We start from the raw sequence: 23657 nt of genomic DNA on the forward strand, positions 1-23657 counted from the left end.
CAGGTGAGGTGGACGGGACCCTCCATCCAACACCGACCGACCAACTGGCCATAGCAGACCGTCCCGTCCTGCTCTGCCGCCGCCGCCAACGAACAACACATGACTCTCAAGCACTGACGGACTGATTGACTGAACTGAGGGAGGGAGGGAGCCGAATGCCTTGTGTCTCTGTGCTCCAAGTCCCAACGGCTGCCCATGGGGCACATGCGCAGTAGCGCAAACCCACGGACACAGGGACTGGACGCAGAGACACTTGGACTTTATTATATAGGATGTTTCCCGATGAAAAGGTTTTGTTAGATTGCGGAAAATCTTGGACCAAAAGAGCGCTTGCCCACCTAACTAGAAACCCTTTAGGGCAAATCTGTTTCGGGCTGTCCTAAGAATGATATGTAGACAATATCAAGCTTCTTCACAAGTTAAATTGCTTTTAATTTTTCCCAAGTCTGTAATTCAAAAATAAAACACATTAGTTAGCATTTATATCCTTAACCCCCACCCTACTCTCTTCTGTTTTGTATCCGTCCTGGACAACATTCACAAGTGCCAAATTCAGACTAAAAGGTGCACCCCTAGAGAAACACCCTTGCTTCACCCTGGTAGCTCATGCAACAGATTAAAATGGTTTCACTTTTGCCCACCAAAGAGGCCCACGGCACTTTCTTTAATTGAACATTTAGATTCCCCCCCCCTCCACTGGTGATTCGATATATAAAAAGATTATTTCCCTGCAATGTTCATGTACCAAAGAAGTGCTTGGCTCCAGAATGTCTGAACCTTTGTGGTCTGTACCAGATACCAAGACCAGAACATTAGGGCATGCTTTGGAGGATTCCATGTCAGCAGCCTTAAATAGTTATTAAAACTTTCCCCACTTTAGTGATGCAGATGCAATTACAGCAGGAACCGAGGGAAGACGGCAACCTGAAGTCTTCTTGTTTTCAGAGAGGCGAGATCTCGAAGGGTTAACCAAGGGGGGCAGCTTAGCCTTTTTGGTTTGATCCGGTGGTTTCTTCCTGTCACTCGCCTTGGGCTCTTCTGCAGACACTTCATCCAGCTCTGGGAATGTCAGCTGCATGGACTGCAAGTCAGACTCTGAGGTGCAAACGAGTCCCTTGCTCACCATCCGTGCCGTCATGGGTAAGTTGCTGGGCAAGGTGAAAGTCTCCATCTCCTACAAAGGATCACAGAGGCCATATCTGAAGGGAGGATCATAGAGTGCAAATCCCTATTCTGAACTGCTTTACAGCCAGCCGGAGTAGACATGCAGCTAGGCACACTTGCTTTGCTAATAGCCTAACATGCAAAGCACCAAAGATTCATGAGACTAATCATATGATAACATGATGCTAGGAGTTTTGACCTGCTCAGGTTAACAAACTGTAATGGTTATGTACTGTAATGAAATTCACATGTCGACTCAAGAGCCAGCTGTAAATGGCCAGCAAAGGATTGGAGGCAAGCCAGTCAGAAAAGCAGGTAAGCGAAGGGGCTCTACAAGCTCTAGAAGCATGTGCTACATACCGTAGTTGCCAGTGCATGGAAAGGTGAACAGCCTGCCCCAAACCGGTTGACTTTGTGGGGATTGATTTCTCCAAACAGTTGCCGGCGGACTGTCCTCCTAGCTATTCTTTGCAGGAATTCTTCTTCCAGATTGTGTTTGAAAAAGCTCTAGTGTCAAAATCGGACAAGTAAAGAAAGAAAGAAACAAAGAGCTGTCATATCTGTCAGCCAAAGGCAGAGTGAGGCCTGCTTCACAAATATAGCAGAAGGAGCAGGCAGAGTCCCGAGGATTGTATCGCTTCAGGTGGCGCCATTTCTGAATGCTCACTCCACGTTAAAAAAAAAAAACACACCAGAACAAGCTGCACACCAGCAAGAATGGTTCTAGCTTTTCTGTGCTCATATTCTTCTTAAGGGGAGATGTTTGGTTGTTCTTGTTTTTTTTTTAAAAAAACAACAACACAAATCATGGGGGGCAGGGCAGGGCTGGGCAAGAGGTGTGCCTGCCCCCTTGGAATCCTAAATGCATTTATTTGTTTTAATGTACACACACACACACACACACACACACACACACACACGACCCTAGCTGGTCAACAAGAGATTTAGAGTGAGCCTTGAGATCACCCCCCCCCCACTGACATTATCTGCATTTTTCTGGATCAGTAGGCAGATGTGAATGCTGCTGGTTCTGATCTAGTGAGGCTGCTTCTCAATCCTATAACCACTTCTCAATCCCATAACCACAGCACCTATCTCTCCGAGATTCTGCAGGTTACTTACCTAAGGACAAGTCTAGGCTTTTAGCCCATTTTCATACAAATGCCCCCCCCCCTGTGTGGGGTGGGGAGAGTGAAACTACTTGCAGAAAAACCATTGACTCCTTTTGTACAGCTCCCCGCCCCCACACCTATCTGTCAGAAATTTGGCAGGCTTCACCTCCTCAGAAAGGGCTATATGCCTGCAAGCTTCATCCACTGCTATCAAAAAGTAAAAATGAGATACTATTTATTTATCTCCCTGTGTTAGTTAATGGGGGAGAGGGACATACAAAAACCTCACATTTCCAAAGTGAGGTTCTGCTTTTTTTGACCCAAGCTGAAGACACCCAAAGCAATATGAGATGAAGTGGTCTAGTTTTTGAAGTGCTGAAGCAGACTCTGCTTCATCCCTGTATATTATGTACAGCAACGCCATATCACAATTGGCTTTTGAGGTTTCTTTCACTTTCAAAAGAGGATTCAGGAGAGGGGTTGGCACTCAAGAAACACAAGCCCCAAACCTCACTTTGGCACATGGAATGAGTTGTGCAGTTCTCTGGATCAAGGCTGGCTTACTCTCAGTAAAATTTAACTATCACGTGGAGCCCCTTTGATGAACCAGTGCTTACATTAGAAGCCCTTAACCTTGACCCGAATTCTAACCTACACTGGGGGAGGAGGGAGTGTGTGTGAGCCAGATCATGCAGGAAGTGCAAATGCTATCGTCAGTGCTGTTACCTCATGCTTCCTTTGCCCTAGGATGCTGCTTAGCGGGGGTGTTTTCAGCCGGCTTTGCGCCGTGTCCTCTGAAGGAGCCTGATTGGGAGACGCTTGTAGAGGACGGTCAATTCTGGGTAACTGAGGCTCTGAGGAAAGAAAGCAGCCTGGGATGTAGTAGGAGGCACACAAATATATTTTGCTACTAATGTGCCATCAAGCTTTGATGAGCGAGTTTGTTTATGGACATCGGTTTATTGTAAATGGCTTACAGGTCTTTTATTATAGTAAGTGGTATATAAATTTTATTAAAATCAATCAGGCAAGCAAGCAGCTTGGGGGAGGAGGGAAGTCCTGTACCAAGCAACTCATGGCTGCCTTCTTTACCCTTCAAGTCTCTAAGCCTGTACAGTGGTGCCTCGCTAGACGAATTTAATTCGTTCCACGGGTCTATTCTTATAACGAAAAATTTGTCTAGCGAATCCCATAGGAATGCATTGAATTTTTTTGATTTTTTTTTTGCCCATAGGAACGCATTAATTGAATTTCAATGCATTCCTATGGGAAACCGTGACTCACTAGACGAATTTTTCATAAAACGAATTTGTCTAGCGAGGCAACCTCCGCTCGAAAAATCCTTTCTTTAAGCGAAAATTTTGTCTTATGGGGCGTTTGTTAAGCGAGGCACCACTGTACTTGCAACTGCCCCTTGCTCTCCTCCTGAGTTAGTGGCAGAGGTGGGATCTCAGTGTGCTTAGTTATGGTGCCTGCTCATCACACTCTGATGCTCTTACTGCCTGGGTTTGGATAAAGTGTCTTTCCCCCAGCCTCTGTGCTTGGGCTCCTTGTAATATTGGTGTGTGTGTGTGCATGCGCGCACGGGCATGGAAAAAGAACACCTCCAATTTGGCGAGAAAATCAGGAATGTCGGAGCTAGTTAGAAAAAGGCAAGGATGCTCATGTTGGTGGTGAGGGACTTGTAGGACCTGCACACCTACTTGCGTCCCACCTGCTCCACCTAAATAAGTCAGAAGTGTCCAGCAGAAAGATTTGCCCAGCGTCCTCACAAAGATATTGACCACATATCTTGGGGTAGGGCCATAGCTGAATGGGAGAGCATCAGCCTTGTCTGCAGAAGGTCACTGGTTCATTACCCAGGAACTCCAGATAGGGCTGAGAGAGAACACCATCTGAAATCCTGCCAATGTTGACAAGACTGAGCTAGAGGGGCAATGGTCTGATTCAGTAGCGGGCAGCTTCCTGTCTTTTTATATTGTTGCCCTGAAGTTGGTGGACATGGGATGCATAAAGCACTAAAGCAGAAAGGCCCAGAGACTTTAGTTCCTCAAGGTGGACGAAGCTCTGAGCAACATTACCTGGCTGGCACTAAACAGTGGAATGCAGCTCACAGCAGCACATTCTGTGGCTTATGAAGAAACACACACACACACACACACACACACACAAAACACCTCTTATTATATTGATTAATCTTTCTGACCGCTGTGAAACATTCCTCATGCCAGTTGTCATGTTGACTTTGGGGACATCATTATATTTGCTGCAGGTGGGAAATTATTCGCCAGTCTCTGCATGTGTTAATATTGATTCAAGCTGTTACCAGCCTAATTAAGGAAAGAAAATATCCTCTGTGTCCAGCATTTGGAGATGTTCAGCTTGGCAAATTCGAGATCCCCCTTTTTGTGTATTCACTGCAAGTGCTGGGCACTCTCTCTTGTGTCTACTGTCCATCATCTGTATATCGCCCTTCACTTCTGTTAACTGGCATTAACTTACAGTTGAGTGAAGGGATCTTTTTTCTTCACCTTGTCCTTTACCCCCAATTTGTCCTCCTAATTAGAGCCTGAGAAATGTCCTATTCAGGTGTTCTTGTGCTGCATCCTGGATCTATAAAGCCAAGCAGTGGCACTGAAACTTATTTTGGAGAGTGATTTGAGATATTAATTCCAGTAACTCAACACTCCTGTGAGCTGATACTGAGTCAAATCTTAATTTTAGGTGAGCCTGGTAGGGCATTGCTTTAATCTAAAGATCTGGTGAGGTTTTGCCATTGCTGCCTTTCCCCTGACTTACACTTACTAGTCAGTGGTGGGTACTTGCATCAGGACTCTTCAGTAGGAGTCAATTCGTCCCCTTGATTCTCAGTAGCTCTTTGCAGCACATAGGGTCTAGCAGAGGCTCCAACTGTGAGCCCCTCAATGCAGCTAGACAAAGACGGTTCAGAAAAAGGGAGAGGGTGTTGTTGGCAGAGGATTTGGTGTGGGGAGCTTTATCAACCCCATGATGCTTCAGATAACACCATCAGGAACATGGTGGACCTGAACCTCAGCCTGGGACATCATTTGATCTACTCGCCCATGACTGCTTGACAGCAAAGGAGCTGACACACCCCACATGCTTTCAAGGGATACAAGCAGAATGCCTGTGAGACATTGAAAGCAAATAGTCTACCGACAATAGCTTCAAACTCATGCATAATTCCCCTAATTTTCTCGACTTGTTCCAGGCATACCAATTAGTTGAGAAATAAGATAGCGTGCCTGGCTGAGTTATTGACAAGGTCACGAAGATCTCAGCCCAGGCGATCTGAAGATGCTGCAGGTATATATATCCATGTTTACCGCCATCAGTGCGTGGTGGCAGTAATTGGCTGGATGAGGACTATAAGCCAATAAACTGATTACGGAGCTTCTGCCGGTGGCCATGTTCTTCTGGTGCCGCGCCGGCACCGGAAGTAGCTTCTACGCACTTCCGGACATGCGTAGAAGCGACTTCCGATGCCGCTGTGCCCATTTCCAAAATATCCGCAGCACCAGAAGTTACTTCTACGCATGTCCGGAAGTGCGTAGAAGCAACTTCCGGTGCCGCGCGCTGCTGATCCCAGGTTTTTCAATCCGGAACTTGGCACCTATGCTTTGAAGTTACACTGGGTTTCCAAGACTTCCCATGTGTTGCAAAGCACACCCAGTGGTGATCCTTTCACCTTCTGGATCAGAGATGGAAAGGATCAGCACCAGGCAGGCTTTGCAAGACATGGGCACCCTTGAAATTCCAGCAGAGCGTCAAAAGACGGGAGCAGGCAGAGATGCTTGTAAAACTCACCCGGTGCTGTTTCCCTTCAACACAGATCAGCACAGGGTGGGTTTTCCAGGCCTCCTTGCACCTCTTGTACATGTACATACAGTACTTCTTTCACAGGTTTGCTGCATACAGCAGGTCTGAATCTTGATATGGTCAACAAGATTTTCATGCAGTTGTTTACTTGTTGGTTATACTTCCATACCGCCGCTTATACTTTCAAAAAGCTTTTGATAAAGGGCATTCATTATGAGTAAGCTTAGCAGACATGGGATAAGAAGACAAGTCCCCTTATGGATCAGAAACCAGTGAAAGAACAGAAAGCAGAGAGGAGGGATAAAGGGCCAATTTTCACCACGGAGGGGTATAAGATGTAGGGTCCGCTAGGGAACTGTTTTGGGCTTTTAACTCATTGTTAGGAGCAGTATGTATGTGTGTGTAGGGGGTGGGTAATCTGGATCATACCCTGTGCCCCTTCTAATCCTGTGACATGGCAGAGGGAACCAGCCAAAGCAGTTCATTTGTGAAGGTGATGACTTTGGCTGCCAAGTTAAGTACCGCAGTTTACATATCCAAAGAAGTTGCTCTGTGCCATAGAGCAAATGGGTGTCCATTCCTCTCCACCCTCCTCACCCTGCTGCCACATAGGAGAACAAAAGGCAGAGTCGTGTGTGAGTGATCTGGAAGCAGGCTGGAAACTGGGGACAAAGAGACATGTTTGCTCTGTGCAGTTTGCAATGGCTTATCGGGAAACAAATATTGGAGTCTTGGTGCATAGCTTGATTAAACTGTCGATCCAGTGTGTGGCTGCTTTGGAAAAGCCAGATTCCATGCTAGGGAACATTAGGGAAAGGGGATCGAAATTAAAACTGCAGATATCACAATGCAACCACACTTGGAATACTGTCTGCAGTTGTGGCCACTGCATAATAATAATAATAATAATAATAATAATAATAATAATAATAATATCACAGTTGTAGGAAAGGGCAACCGAAATAATCAAGGGATTGGAGCAGCTCTCCTGTGAAGAAAGGTTGCATTATATGAGCCTTTTTTTTCCTTCAGAAGAAAGCAAGTAAGATGAAAATGCTACAGTTGATAATTACGCATGCTCTGTACAAAGACGCTCTCTCATAACAATAGAATCTGGCGCCATCCAACAAAGATGAATGTTGAAAGATCCAGGACAGTTCTTTAAACTTAAACATTAAATTTCCTAGTAAAATTATGGGATTCTCTAGCAGAAGATGTAATTACTGATACCCACCAGCTTGGATGGCTTTAAAATGGCATTAGACAAATTTATGCTATCTGTGATGCTAATCATGATGATTATGTACTTATCAGAAGTGGTATGTCTCTCTGTAGCAGTTGATAGAGATCAAGAGGGGGGTAGAATCCTGTTGTGTTCATGTAGTACTTGCAGGCTTCCTGCAGGCACCTGGTTGGCCACTGTGAGAATAGGATGCTGGACTAGATGGGCCTGTGGTCTGACAACACCTTCCTTGTGCCTGCCATAATGGGCCAATGACTATTCAAGGATGCTCAGCAAATATATTCTGTTCCAAGAGGACTGAGCATTTTTACAACATTCAGGTTGTTTTCTCAGAGAAAAGCAGATGAAAGTGATTGACGGCAAAAGATAGACTGAGTGTCGATAGATTAATCATGTTATGATTTGTGTGAAAGACAGGCAGCGGCTGATCTCCAAGGCGATGTTTGAAGATGGGATTTTGAAAGAGAAAATTATGCAGTGTATCTGTTTGAACAAGGGAATTAGATATCCCCCCTTTTCATTTCTCATTTCAGATGCTTCTGATATGAAATGAGTTTGAAACAATGGGCTATGCAGAGGTAACACCCCCCTCACCCGTCTAGACTTCATAAACCAACAGTTCACAACACTCTTCATTTAATATCTGCCATGATATTTTTCACTGTTTCCTCTGAATAGCAGTTGAGAATGCCTGCTTTTTGCTAAAGTTTCAATTGAGATAACATTGTCCTAGCTCCTGTCATGGTTGGCAGATTGTTTTGTTAAGCCATTGAACTTACAAGCAGTAAGTAACATTCACTTGCAAAACTACATACCATCATATTTTACAGCTGGGGGGAAGAGATCGTAGACTTTCACTTGCAGTTTTAAACAAAACACAGTTGCTAGTGGGGGAACTGTAGTTTGTGGAGTTGAGCAAACCACTGTTCTCTGAGCTTGGACAACACAGGAAACTGTGTCTTGTTTAAAACTGGAAGTACAAACTTTTACTCCCCTCATCACAGCTGCTCCTGCAGGCCAGATTAAGAAGTGCTGCATAGCTGTTGCAGTCAAGGTCGTTTTGTTGGTGTCTCATTACACAATTAGATCAACTAGCTTTCTAGCTTGTGGCCAAGCAACATTCTTATCACACTATTGGCTCCAATGAGCAGGGGAAGCACTCTTAAGGGTGTACTTTCTCTCAGTTGTGAGATGCAGCTATTGAGTTTGCCTTGGCAAGTGGGGGAAGGTGGAAGAAGAGCCAACAGGCAGCTGGGGTTCTAACTGCAAAGTGAAGACTGGGAGGGGGGGACATAGACCCATTACATGGGAGTGGGCGGCCTTGTCTGACTAAATTTCATAGAGAGACAAGATAGCTGCTGGAGAGCCATCACAGGCTCCCCTTTCAAGCCTGACAAATAAGAACAGGCAGTTTTCTTGAATTGTATTTCTTCATCCTCAGGTTCCCTGCCGAGTGAGGAGTCTCTGTCTTTCAGTTTATAATGTGAGAGACTCACATGCCCTATGCAATTGTTTCAAGTTACAAAACAGTAATGTTTAATTACTTATTTGCATCTATTTTTATAAGTATTTACCGGTATATTCTGCCCTCATAAGGTATCAGGGCAGAGGTGTTGCAACCCTCCATTCACTACAACCTGGTAAACAACAAACATCTCAGCTGTTTTATCACGACAAAAAACCTTGAGGTTACACATTTCATAAATTACCCACTGCCTGCCACTTATATATCTTTTCCCAGTTTCTTAAGTATATGTTAAGGGATTCTTGACTTTGCAAAGCTGTTTATATACTTAAGTGAGTTTGGATTTCCGCATGCACCGAGGCCAGTTGTTTTGGGCTGAGTTCCTTCTCTTAATTGTTATCCTTTCACCACAGTGGGTTTTGCATTGATGGCCACAAAGTAAAATGCTTAAGCTTCCCCACCCTAACTGGTCCAGCCCCAGGACAGAGAGCTTACAGCAGGCGGCCTGCAAAATGATCTAAATAGCTGCATAAAATAAAGTTAGGGCTGACAGACTGAATGGAGTAGTGAGGGGAAACTTGGATTTGATCAAATCTTACATACCTTAATGTTCAATTTCCTTGTGCACATCCAAAGCTTAAGGTCAAACAAGAATTGACACCAGATATGTGTGACTAGAATCTTTCACAGGCCAACTTCTGCTAGTACAACTACCGCCCTGTGGAATGCCCTCCCAGCAGATGTCAAGGCAATAAGCAACTATTTTACTTTTAGAAGACAACTGAAGGCGGCCCTGTTTAGGGAAGTTTTTAATGTTTGATGCTGTACTGTTTTTAATATTCGGTCGGAAGCCGCCCAGAGTGGCTGGGGAAACCCAGCCAGATGGGCGGGGTATAAATAAATTATTATTATTATTATTATTATTATTATTATTATTATTACTACTACTACTAATTAGCAACCCCACATGGCTGCCTTGAAGATGGCACAGAGAGAGAGCAAGCCTTTCCTCTTTCGCCCTTTAAAAGATCTGAATAGCTTTCCTGCTGGAACTGCATCTTAATTGCAGAGCAGAAAAAGGTAGAGAAAATCTCCTCCCCTTGATGCTAGTAATAGCAGTATGGGCCACCTGCACGATGTTTTATTTGGCCCCAATTTTTCGTTTCACCAGTACGATATTTGTATAAAAGTAAAATAATCCAACAGATATAAGAAAGTCCTCTCCCAACACTTTCTCCCACTGATGGTTCTCTTCGGAAAAACACAAACCCAGGCTTAAAAGCTAGCCGCTTTTTTGTTTTCATGAAAGTAGGAAGAAATGACCGACCAACTCTAACATTCAGGAACACGAAGCATTGCAAAAACAACAAAGAATATTTTTGTCTGAATGCTTTGAAATCATTTCCTTTGCAAAGAAAAAAAAATCCCCAAATCTTGATGAGCGGCAGCCTTTCTTCCCAATTTTCCAGTAACAGCCTCCGCACTTGAATTAAGTGTAATCGCCCAGGATTACAGCCTCTCTTGGCTGAGAAGACAGAAGAATCTCCAGGTAACAGTGTCCTGAAGTGCACAGTGCAAAGGAAGGGCGTTGCATAGCTTTCCCTCCCTGTTAAACAGCTGTAACAGACTTTGCCTTTCACTGTTGAGATAAGGCCTGCTATATATCCATCCAAATAGCCGTGTGGATGCAGCACTCATCTTTTGTTTTAACACACACATTCACAAAGGTTGTGTTTTTGGTCAGCCCACTAAATATAGGATAAAGTCAGGTGACTCATAGACCTAGAAAGCAGTATTTAAGGCAATCTGTGCCAATGTTTTCTTAGGCGGGGGGTGGATAAAGGAACTTGGCTTCTGCTTTTATGTAAAGGTATGGAAATTGGTGTTTGTTTTTTAAAGGGTTTTCTCTCCATTGCCTAGCACTTAGATGGTGCTTTAAAATGCTCGGGTTGACAGATAAGCAGTGACTTTAAGACTGGCCAATAGCAGGAGACTCATAAGGAGGGAATGTTTTGGCCTAGCGGGTCCCCGCAAACTCTTTATTTGTATTTACAATGGCAGTTTCTCCCCATGTACTACAATTGTTTTGCTTACAAGTTTAAAGCTGCTGCATTGCCTCTTGGGAATGGGGGAAAGCATACTTCCACATTTATCAAGTGCGCACCCCTATTTGAGCTGCTCACTCCATATCAATCATCCGAGGCAACCGTCCTTCCTTACTCTTCCCTACTCTCACCAAGATCTCCCTGAACTCAGTTCCCCTCACACTAAGAACTCCACCTGTTCACAGTGACCACTGGCTATACTAGTAGCAAGAACATTATGACCTTGTGAGAGCATTTTCAGAATGCGCTCGGCACTGTTCACAGCCCTCATTATGGCCCCATCAGCACCATACGTTCAAAGAATTTCATACTTTAAAAAAAAAAAAACAGCTGTGGCTTCACACCAAAAATCACAGGAACTATAGTTTCTTAAGGGTGCTAAAAGTTGTTTGTTGTTGTTTAGTCGTTTAGTCGTGTCCGACTCTTCGTGACCCCATGGACCATAGCACGCCAGGCACTCCTGTCTTGCACTGCCTCCCGCAGTTTGGTCAAACTCATGTTTGTAGCTTCGAGAACACTGTCCAACCATCTTGTCCTCTGTCGTCCCCTTCTCCTAGTGCCCTCAATCTTTCCCAACATCAGGGTCTTTTCCAAGGATTCTTCTCTTCTCATGAGGTGGCCAAAGTATTGGAGCCTCAGCTTCACGATCTGTCCTTCCAGGGAGCACTCAGGGCTGATTTCCTTAAGAATGGATAGGTTTGATCTTCTAGCAGTCCATGGGACTCTCAAGAGTCTCCTCCAGCACCATAATTCAAAAGCATCAATTCTTCGGCGATCAGCCTTCTTTATGGTCCAGCTCTCACTTCCATACATCACTACTGGGAAAACCATAGCTTTAACTATACGGACCTTTGTCGGCAAGGTGATGTCTCTGCTTTTTAAGATGCTGTCTAGGTTTGTCATTGCTTTTCTCCCAAGAAGCAGGCGTCTTTTAATTTCGTGACTGCTGTCACCATCTGCAGTGATCAAGGAGCCCAAGAAAGTAAAATCTCTCACTGCCTCCATTTCTTCCCCTTCTATTTGCCAGGAGGTGATGGGACCAGTGGCCATGATCTTGGTTTTTTTGATGTTGAGCTTCAGACCATATTTTGCGCTCTCCTCTTTCACCCTCATTAAAAGGTTCTTTAATTCCTCCTCGCTTTCTGCCATCAAGGTTGTGTCATCTGCATATCTGAGGTTGTTGATATTTCTTCCGGCAATCTTAATTCCGGCTTGGGATTCATCTAGTCCAGCCTTTCGCATGATGAATTCTGCATATAAGTTAAATAAGCAGGGAGACAATATACAACCTTGTCGTACTCCTTTCCCAATTTTGAACCAATCAGTTGTTCCATATCCAGTTCTAACTGTAGCTTCTTGTCCCACATAGAGATTTCTCAGGAGACAGGTGAGGTGATCAGGCACTCCCATTTCTTTAAGAACTTGCCATAGTTTGCTGTGGTCGACACAGTCAAAGGCTTTTGCATAGTCAATGAAGCAGAAGTAGACGTTTTTCTGGAACTCTCTAGCTTTCTCCATAATCCAGCGCATGTTTGCTATTTGGTCTCTGGTTCCTCTGCCCTTTCGAAATCCAGCTTGCACTTCTGGGAGTTCTCGATCCACATACTGCCTAAGCCTGCCTTGTAGAATTTTAAGCATAACCTTGCTAGCGTGTGAAATGAGTGCAATTGTGCGGTAGTTGGAGCATTCTTTGGCACTGCCCTTCTTTGGAATTGGGATGTAGACTGATCTTCTCCAATCCTCTGGCCATTGCTGAGTTTTCCAAACTTGCTGGCATATTGGGTGTAGCACCTTAACAGCATCATCTTTTAAAATTTTAAATAGTTCAGCTGGAATATCATCACTTCCACTGGCCTTGTTATTAGCAGTGCTTTCTAAGGCCCATTTGACTTCACTCTCCAAGATGTCTGGCTCAAGGTCAGCAACCACACTACCTGGGGTGTACGAGACCTCCATATCTTTCTGGTATAATTCCTCTGTGTATTCTTGCCACCTCTTCTTGATGTCTTCTGCTTCTGTTAGGTCCTTACCACTTTTGTCCTTGATTATGGTAATCTTTGTACGAAATGTTCCTTTCATATCTCCAATTTTCTTGAACAGATCTCTGGTTTTCCCCATTCTATTGTTTTCCTCTATTTCTTTGCATTGCTCATTTAAGAAGACCCTCTTGTCTCTCCTTGCTGCTTTTTGGAAATCTGCATTCAGTTTCCTGTATCTTTCCCTATCTCCCTTGCATTTTGCTTGCCTCCTCTCCTCCGCTATTTGTAAGGCCTCGTTGGATAGCCATTTTGCTTTCTTGCATTTCCTTTTCCTTGGGATGGTTTTCGTTGCTGCCTCCTGTATAATGTTACGAGCCTCCATCCATAGTTCTTCAGGCACTCTGTCCACCAAATCTAAATCCTTAAACCTGTTCCTCACTTCCACTGTGTATTCATAAGGGATTTGATTCAGATTGTATCTTACTGGCCCAGTGGTTTTTCCTACTTTCTTCAGTTTAAGCTGGAATTTTGCTATAAGAAGCTGATGATCTGAGTTACAGTCAGCTCCAGGTCTTGTTTTTGCTGACTGTATAGAGCTTCTCCATCTTTGGCTGCAGAGAATATAATCAATCTGATTTCGATGCTGCCCATTTGGTGATATCCATGTGTAGAGTCGTCTCTTGTGTTGTTGGAAGAGAGTGTTTGTGATGACCAGCTTGTTCTCTTGACAGAACTCTATTAGCCTTTGCCCCGCTTCATTTTGAACTCCAAGGCCAAACTTGCCAGTTGTTCCTTTTATCTCTTGATTCCCTACTTTAGCATTCCAATCCCCTGTAATGAGAAGAACATCCTTCTTTGGTGTCATTTCTAGAAGTTGTTGTAGGTCTTCATAGAATTGGTCAATTTCACTTTCTTCAGCACCGGTAGTTGGTGCATAAACTTGGATTACTGTGATGTTAAAAGGTCTGCCTTGGATTCGTATCGAGATCATTCTGTCATTTTTGAGATTGCATCCCATTACAGCTTTTGCCACTCTTTTGTTGACTATGAGGGCCACTCCATTTATTCTACAGGATTCTTGCCCACAGTAGTAGATATGATAGTCACCCGAACTGAATTCGCCTATTCCCTTCCATTTTAGTTCACTGATGCCCAGGATGTCGATATTTATTCTTGTCATCTCATTTTTGACCACATCCAGCTTACCTCCACTCATGGTTCTTACATTCCAGGTTCCTATGCAATATTTTTCTTTACAGCATCGGACTTTCCTTTTGCTTCCAGGCATATCCGCAACTGAGCGTCCTTTCGGCTTTGGCCCAGCCGCTTCATCAGCTCTGAATCTACTTGTACTTGTCCTCCGCTCTTCCTCAGTAGCATGTTGGACGCCTTCCGACCTGAGGGGCTCATCTTCCAGCGTCATAACTTTTATATGCCTGTTGTCTTTGTCCATGGAGTTTTCTTGGCAGGGATACTGGAGTGGCTTGCCAGATCCTTCTCCAGGTGGATCACGTTTAGTCAAAACTCTCCACTATGACCTGTCCATCTTGGGTGGCCCTGCATGGCATAGCTCATAGCTTCTCTGAGTTATTCAAGCCCCTTCGCCACGACAAGGCATTGATCCATGAAGGGGGTTTAGAGACCCCTATTCCCTTTGCGGAGCTACAATTCCCGGAGTAGTTGAATAGTCAATCCCTCTTGCATGTTCGGACCTTTTAACCTCCCCCTTAAATAAATTCAGACAAGACTCAAATTTTAGTTTGGTTTTTGGCAGAATTTAGGCCACCGCTTTATTGATTACAGCAAGTGAGTGGTTGCATAGGCTCTGGTTTGACTAGCTCCCTGCACTGCTGCAGGTAGCGCTGACCCAGAGCTCTATCGTAGGTCAGCCAAGGGTGAACACCTGGAATGGGAGAAAGCTGGGGACATGCTATGTCCACCACCCAGATGTCCCCCTGGACTCAGGCATGAGCACAACCACTTGCAGGGTTGACCAAACCATTTGAGTCCCTGGATTCCTTTAACGGAATACCCTTCACATAGGGATGGTGAGAACGTTCTCCCATCCCTATCACCTGAACCAGAGCCTATCTGCAACCTTACAAGTTGTGATGATTTGCTACGCGGCATGCAAAACCCAAATGGCACCAGCCAATCAGCCAAGTGGGGGAAATTCCTGTCGTGCCCCTGTCCCAACAACAGGCGACACATGACAGCATAGCAAGGTCAAGTGCGCAAGCCCTAAATATAGGGAGAGGTGGGTGGGTGTTCCGATGCACTGACCAAGAGAGAAAGCTCAGGGTCACGTGCATTGGCGTATATAGGTCCCTTATTTGGCTAGCGTCCCATTGGTCAGATTAAACCCAGCATCAAGGGACCTACCAACCGGGTGTTGTGGCTATCCAATCATACCCACTAACAACACAAGGGTTTGGTTCATAGCTGCCAAGTTATCCCTTATTTTAAGGGATTTTCTCTTATGCTGAATAGGCTTCCTCACGAGAAAAGGGAAAACTTGGCAGCTATGGTTTGGTAGGCAGGTCTCACTGCAACACTTGCCCTCTTTGAGGGAGGACACGATTTCCCAGAGAAGTCTGGGAAGTGTAGCTCTCTGCAGCCTGAACAAATCAGGGCTCTTTGTGGAGGGCGGACCACAAACTGTTTAAAGTGGTATGATACTGCTTTAAATGTACAGTGCAAATGTGGCCTTATTAGTTATAATTTGTGGGAGCACCAAGAAAGGCAAGCTGTGTGATAAGGAGGCAGATGAGATACTAGTTAGGACTAAAGAAGAGGAAATGCATGTTATGGCCAGAGCCTACTGCCTGTAACAATTCTTAATTAAGAAAAATAATAAGTATTTTTTAAAGATTTCATACAGTCAGCATCCTCTCCATTAGCCCATTAAATGATTAAGAATAGGATGCAGGGAGTGGTGAGTTTCCTAGGACAACTACAAACACTAACATGTGTTTATGCAAATCCATGTAACTAATTTACACATTCTCTCAGGAGGGGGCTTGCAAGCATTTGAGAATTGCAGAGCTCCTTGTCTGGCTAATGGCTAGGAGCTGAGTTTAATGCAAGTATGTGTATATCCTTCCTCTGCATTCCCCAGGTAAGAATTTCACCAGGCAGTGTTCCTTTATTCCTTGGTATGTATTTAATTAGATTGCTTGTATGTGCCCAGAGGACTTTGGCAGCACGCATAAAGGAGAAAAATCATGTGTGTGTGTATTATTTATGATGAATATTAGCGGGATTCTTCATACTGCCCTGCCATGGAGGCTAATATGAAATTCATATTGTACAAAACGCATTGTACAAAATGAACCCAAACCTCCCTTTCTACAGCTGTGCATTCCTCGCATGAAAAGGGCAGTGTGGTCCCTGTCTGCTTCTTAGCAATATGTCAGGCCTTTGCAATCTATTGAATAGCTTGGCAGTTGCAGGAGGCTGTCTGCCTGTTAGAACCATCTGTTGCTAACTCCATCCTGGTGTGAAATCCTACCGTTTCATATGTCTAATATTTCAGATATTTGCCTGCTGGCTGCCACGAGAGTTCTGAATGAACAAGGACTTGAGATCTGGACAGAGACTCTGCATTCCTTTCTCTCAAAGGCTTTGGGAACTGTGACTTCCTGGGTTGCTGTTGTTCTTAAAAAAACAACCATGCCGGCAGACTGTACTCTGGTGGAAAGAACTGAACAACCCACTGGGTGTTGGCTGGTGTGTGTGTGTGCCTAAGACAATTTTCTTTCTGGAATTTGATTAGCTTGGCTGCATGTCGTGGAGACTGTGTGTTACGGAGAGTTACCGCTGAAAGCAGCAGCTCCTTTACAGTCTTGTCTCCCCTTTGTTTGTAATGCCCCATGTCATTGGCTACAGCTTACCGAGGACAGGGAGACTCAAGGCATGATGATGGCATGGTGCATGTTTTGTAGTGCTACATGGGAAATGTGAACTGAGGGCTCACCCACACTTACATTTGCCCCGCATTTCTAGGTGCCAGTCCATAGAATCATAGAATTGTAGAGTTGGAAGGGACTACGAGGAAAATCTAGTCCAGGGTTCCCCAAACTTGGGTCTCCAGCTGTTTTTGGACTACAATCCCCCTCATCCCTGACCACTAGTCCTGCTAGCTAGGGATGATAGAAGTTGTAGTTTAAAATCAGCTAGAGACCCAAGTTTGGGATACCCTGATCTGGTCCAACCCCCTGCAATGCAGGAATCCTTTTGCCCAATGTGGGACTTGAACCCACAACCCTGAGATTAAGACTCTCATGCTCTACCAATTGTCTGGGTGCTTTTTCTTTTTTTGCCCAGGCACTTTCCCTGTGAAAACCTGCTCTTTACAGCTGGGTCGGAACAAACGACAATCTTGCAAAAACCCGAATTGCCATTTGTTCCGATTGAGCGTTAAAGAGTGGGTTTTGCCGAAGGAAACCCTGTTGGGGTAGGGGGGCGGGCTGCACATCTCTCCATGCAATGGCCAACAGAGGAGGAAACTTTCATACCTGATAATAAAAGTATGGAGGTTGGGTATGAGTGATCCCCCTTTCCTCTCATAGAATTATAGAGTTAGAAGGGACCTTGCCTTTCTGCACATTACTATAACAGCTGCAAGCAGAACTCCTGTTGCTCTGTCCCAGCTCCTGCCAACCTAGCAGTTGCCAGTGCAAGTAGATAAATAGGTACCACTGTGTCAGGAAGCTAAACAGCATTTCTGTGTGCTCTGGCACTTATCACAGTGTTCTGTGCGCCAGAAGCGGTTTAGTCATGCTGGCCACATGACCCAGAAAGCTGTCTGTGGACAAACGCCGGCTCCCTCAGCCAGAAAAGCGAGATGAGCACCACAACCCCATAGTCGCCTTTGACTGGACTTAACCATACAGGGGTCCTTTACTATTCTCCTACAGTAGCTATATAGGGACACGGGTGGAGCTGTGGGTTAAACCACTGAGCCTAGGGCTTGCCGATCAGAAGGTCCGAGGTTCGAATCCCCGTGACGGGGTGAGCTCCCGTTGCTCGGTCTCAGCTCCTGCCAACCTAGCAGTTCGAAAGCACGTCAAGTGCAAGTAGACAAATAGGTACTGCGGCAGTGGGAAGGTAAACGGCGTTTCCATGTGATGCTCTGGTTCGCCAGAAGCGGCTTAGTCATGCTGGCCACATGACCCGGAAGCTGTACGCCGGCTCCCTCGGCCAATAACGCGAGATGAGCGCCGCAACCCCAGAGTCGGTCATGACTGGACCTAATGGTCAGGGGTCCCTTTACCTTTACAGTAGCTATACATGCCAGTTCTGTGAGGAAGTTTCTAGGCACAACAAACTCTTGCTTACCTGGCTCCTGCTGCCCCTTGGCCTCCAGCTTGCTGTCCTTTGCCGCATCCCTGCCGCTGCTCCCATGCTGTGCTGGCTCAACGGTCTCTTGCTCTGTACTTTTGAGAGGCTCGTTTACACTGAAGAGTTGTCCCTCCTCAAGGATCGGCAGCGTGGCAAAAGCCCTTTTCTTTTTATTCTCTTTTCTCTCACCTCGGATGTGACTCCATGGGTTTCTAATCCAAAGGGGGTGGGGATTTAATGTGTTTTATATAATAATAATAATAATAATAATAATAATAATAATAATAATAATATTTATTTATACCCCGCCCGGGGCTCAGGACGGCTCACACCAATAAAATTACAATAAAACATAAAAAGCAATTAATTAAAATACAGATTAAAATACAGTATTAAAATTTAAAATGCAGCCTCATTTTGAGTAGTCAAATTCAAGCCGTGAGGGAGGAAAAACGCAGGCAGAACAGCTCTGTCTTGCAGGCCCTGCGGAAAGATGACAAATCCCGCAGGGCCCTGGTCCCCTGTGAAAGAGCGTTCCATCAAGTTGGGGCCAATACTGAAAAGGCCCTGGCCCTAGTAGAGGCCAATCTAGCCACCTTATGGCTCGGGATCTCCAGAATATTGTTGTTTGTGGACCTTAAGGTCCTCCGCGGGGCATACCAGGAGAGGCGGTCCCGTAGGTACGAGGGTCCCAAGCCGCATAGGGCTTTAAAGGTCAAAACCAGCACCTTAAACCTGATCCTGTACTCCACCGGGAGCCAGTGCAGCTGGTAAAGCACTGGATGAATGTGATCCCGCGGCTGGGACCCCGTTAGGAGCCCCGCCGCGGCATTCTGCACCCGCTGGAGTTTCTGGGTCAGCTTCAAGGGCAGCCCCGCATAGAGCGAGTTACAATAATCAAGCCTGGAGGTGACCGTCGCATGGATCACTGTGGCTAGATCAGGGCGAGAGAGGTATGTACACACACACACACACACACACACACACACACACACACACACTTATGCTTATATCCCGTTTCATGCAAACAAACAAACAAACAAAACATTGTTAACTTAAATGTCTACATATTGTAGACTCTTGTTTTGCCATTTACAAAGAACACATCTCATACAGTCATTCAAAAGATTAACGAAAGCCAACGTGGAACACAAGCTGAGAGACCGTTTAACCGAAATATAAATAAAATAAGCAATTTAAAAATAACTGCACATTAAAAAAAAGTACAGTATGTGTAAATGTGCACAACTGTACGACTCACTTGCAAGTAGTATTGTCAGGTACCCTTGTAGGGATTCTGTACAAGTATTATACCTGGTGTTCCTTAACGAAGAGATGCTTAATGGTGGCCAGTTATTCACCAGGCAGACGGTTGGTGTTTTATGCCCCTGTCCCTGCCTTGCGGAGCCACAAGGGCTAAGTGGGTATGCTATAGTGCAGGCATCCCCAAACTGCAGCCCTCCGTATGTTTTGGCCTACAACTCCCATGATCCCTAGCTAACAGGACCAGTGGTCGGGGAAGATGGGAACTGTAGTCCAAAACATCTGGAGGGCCGAAGTTTGGGGGTGCCTGCTATAGTGCATTCACAGGGTATCATAGAGATGGAGGTCCATGCATGGAAGCCCAGATCTGGAGGGCATAAGCAGAGCCCTGCTGGACCAGAACAAAGGCCTGTCTGGTCCAGCACCCACTTCTCACAGTGGCCACAGACCACAGATGGCTGTGGGAAACCTGTAAGTGGGACCTGAGCACAAGAGAGAACTCTTCCTCACTTGCAAATCCCAAGAGGCTAAGGTGAGTTTGCATTTCGACTAAAGAGCAATTTCTGACGTTTCCCCCCTCTCCAGCCACCCTCTCATTTCAATGCTGTCATAAGCACAGTGCACACACTTCTATAAATAACTACTACATAATAATTGCTTTCCAAAAAAAGTTAAGTTCAGATTTTGGAGCATAGCAAATAAGGATCCTACGTATATATAGAGAACATACCAAGCTACACCTACTGCCATAGTATAAAAGTGTCACGTGTGTGTGTGTGTGTGATTTAACAAATTCATTTATCCCCCACAGCCCAGACTTGATAATGAGGAAGACTGCAGAAGAAATAGCTTTCACGTTATAACTAATTGCAGCTGTTTTCAGTGTAACATATTCTGCGGGGAGAAGGTTGTGGGCCAGTTGATAAATGTGCTAGACTTCGGAGACTTGAGATCAAACCCCAGTTCAATTACAGAGTCACCTGATAACTTTGGACAAGTCACAATTGTATGGACAAGTCTATGATTCTATGATTCTATAGGCAGGTGGAGGCCGCTTGGGGGCAGACCGGTGGGGCAATGACCCATTGGTCCTCATGGAGTAGCCTCCACTGGTTTGAAGTCACTTATATCCTCTTCAGAAATGTGTGCATCAGTTAGGAGCATAAATAATAACCTCTCTTGAAGTGCAGAGCCTACGTGACTTGGCAAAGTTCACCCACAGATAAAAACGATGCTACAGGACATACAGTTAAGAGGGAAATGCCAGCTTAGTAAGATCACCGTACCACTATGTGTCTGCTTTTCTTATTCCTGGGAAGCCCTCCAGTGCTTTTCTTGAGCAAAATGGCAGAGAGAGCAACATGTTTAAATGCCAGTTTGGAACAAGAACTTGGGGAGGGGGGAGAAAAGCTCTGCAGGGCCATTTTGCACATAAAACCCACCCGGCAACAACTGCCTCGGGAGCAGAATGTCTGTGGGATCCCTGGCTAGGCTGTGCTCTTGAGGAAGTGCTGTAAATTTGCTTTCTGCAAGGTTGCCAGCTTGGAAACATTCTTACTGTCAGAGAAATCTCATCAGCTGCTGCATGTGGAATTCCAGGTCCCAAGGTCAGCAGCACGTTCAGAGCCGAAATGCAAGTTTACAAAAGGTTGAGAATTTTTCAGATTTCGCTGTTTGGGATTTGTTGAATCCCCTTGACCGACCTCAAGGTTCATCACTGAAATGTCAGAATCAAAATCTCACCGCAGAACTCAGAACGCCTCTTTGTGCATAAACAACCCACAGTTAGATATACAGTGGTACTTTGACTTATGAACGACTCGACAACCGAATTTTTCGACTTACGAGTGGGGCAAATGGCCGCACGCTTACGAATTTCTCAACATCCGAACGGATACCGCGGCGGATTTAGATAGGGTTTTTTTCGACTTATGAATTTTTAGATGGGGTTGCTTCGACTTACAAATTTTTCCGTTTCCAATGCATTCCTATGGGAAATCGCGTTTCCAATGGCGCTTTTCGACTTACGAATTTTTTGACCTACGAAGGTGCCTTTAGAACGGATTAAATTCGTAAGTCGAGGCACCACTGTAGAACATTGTCTCAGGTTTTTTTTTAAAAAATAATAACAATCTATGAGCTGTGCAATAACATTCAACTTTATATGTGTTTTTTTAAAACACTTTTTAAAATAAAAAAACCTTAATGCTGTGCTGTCTGCCTACTGAGCCCACTGAAAAAGTTCCATTTGTTTCTTGTGGGCACAGCATGCATGGTACAACACATGCTTGAACTGCTTTCCTGAACGAAGAATTTACACAACCTGGTTGGTAACAGTGGCGGACTTTGGGCTGCAGTGTGCTGCCCAGTGTGGCTGAACCAGTCATGTTACCCTAAAACCGCCTCTTTTGGTGGCAACATCAACTTGAAAACCTGATGATTTTCAAAGGTTGTGCTATAAAATTTGCCAATGGCTTTCGTAACACCGCAGTCTATTGTCATATATCCTGTTCAATGGTTATAGGCAATGCAGTGTTTTGTCCATTATGTGGCCCGTTCAGTGGGAGGTCATTTTGGCTGAAACGCAAAGGATTTCCCCTCTCAGTTCACTATTCCCCTTTGTACACAGCAGGGGTCAGCAAACTTTTTCAGCAGGGGGCCGGTCCACTGCCCCCTCAGACCTTGTGGGGGGGCGGACTATATTTTTTTGGGGGGGGGGGAAATGAGCGAATTCCTATGCCCCACAAATAACCCAGAGATGCAAATAAAAGGACACATTCTACTCATGTAAAAACACGTTGATTCCCGGACCGGATTTAGAAGGCGATTGGGCCGGATCCGGCCCCTGGGCTTTAGTTTGCCTACCCATGGTATATATTTAAAACACATTTCCCCCTCAAAGAATCCCTGGAACTATAGTTTCTCAAGAGTGCTGGGAACTGTAGCTTTGTGAGGGATTCTTGTGATGGGAAGTGGGGCTGTGCTTTAAATATATGGTATTTATTCAGCTCTTCCTTGCAGGAAAGATGGACCCATAAGGTTTTTTGTTTGTCCCTTGCTGGATATACCTTCCTCTTATCTCCATTCTAGGGAGAATATGTGGGGGAGTAACAGCAGCAAACCTTTGGGGAAATGGTGCCTCCTAGGGGGAGGGGGAAGGGGAAAACTTCATGGACTCCTCTGTGTCTCTGAATGAAAATCATATTTGTATGTCTTTTCATGGACTTAATTCAAACTTCTCAGACCACATTTGTTGGCATCATTTCCTTAAACTGACCTTTTCCTTTGTAAACATATGAAGCTGATTTTCCCTTGATGCAACTGAATCTTGCGAGAAAGAACACAAAGGACTCAGGACGATAGGGCTCCATTTGTTGACACTGCGTGGGCACACACAGCCTCAGTTGTTTTCATAGAGAGGACACCCTCTCAAAATGATAAACCAGGCGCCTTATGAAACCTGGGTTAAACCTTTGGCACAATAAAGAAGTCTGAATCATGTCAGATCTATAAAGCATTTTGATAGCCTGCCTGGGTCAAATTAATCTTGTATATTGATTTTGCCCCTAGTTATGTAGGTTAGTACATTATTTGTTCTCTTTAAAAGGATATCTATGGCCTTAATTAATATATTCTTTACACAAATGCTCTATTTTTTAAAAAATCACAGGGTCTGCAAATATGCATAGCTGCCAAGTTTTCCCTTTTCTCACGAGGAAGCCTATTCAGCATAATGGAATTTCCCTTAAAAAAGGGGATAACTTGGCAGCTATGAATATGTATTGATTCAACGTATTCTTTATCAGCTCCAGATTTGTAGAGCAGTTCTTCAAGACACTTGAATAAAGTGAAAGGGTTTGCATATATGCTAATATGGATACAGAAGCATGCATAACATTTGCGTAGTGTTTGTAGGCATCTGGGGCACAGTGGAGGGCAGAATACGTTGATTCCATACCCGCAGTATTCCTCTACAGCGGGCATCCCCAAACTGCGGCCCTCCAGATGTTTTGGCCTACAACTCCCATGATCCCTAGTTAACAGGACCAGTGGTCAGGGATGATGGGGACTGTAGTCCAAAACATCTGGAGGGCCGAAGTTTGGGGATGCCTGCTCTACAGCACTGTTCTTCAGTCTTAGATC

The 23657-nt window shown here is 44.9% G+C and overlaps 1 protein-coding gene across 2 annotated transcripts in view; it reads right to left on the reverse strand.

Annotated features, from left to right (window-relative positions):
* Positions 1-408: 408 nt before the first annotated feature.
* LOC118079656 (uncharacterized) overlaps positions 409-23657 on the reverse strand; it is a 52997-nt gene continuing 29748 nt past the window's right edge. For both annotated transcript variants that reach the window (XM_088661425.1, XM_088661424.1), the window contains 4 exons: positions 18249-18463; positions 3003-3130; positions 1525-1671; positions 409-1174 (listed from right to left, as the gene is read on the reverse strand). In XM_088661425.1, the coding sequence (XP_088517551.1) occupies positions 860-1174; positions 1525-1671; positions 3003-3130; positions 18249-18463 (805 nt within the window). In that variant the 3' untranslated portion in view covers positions 409-859. The remainder of the gene's footprint in view (positions 1175-1524; positions 1672-3002; positions 3131-18248; positions 18464-23657) is intronic.

Source organism: Zootoca vivipara, chromosome 2 (assembly GCF_965207765.1).
Source record: "Zootoca vivipara chromosome 2, rZooViv2.hap1.1, whole genome shotgun sequence".
NCBI classification, from domain to species: Eukaryota; Metazoa; Chordata; class Lepidosauria; order Squamata; family Lacertidae; genus Zootoca; species Zootoca vivipara.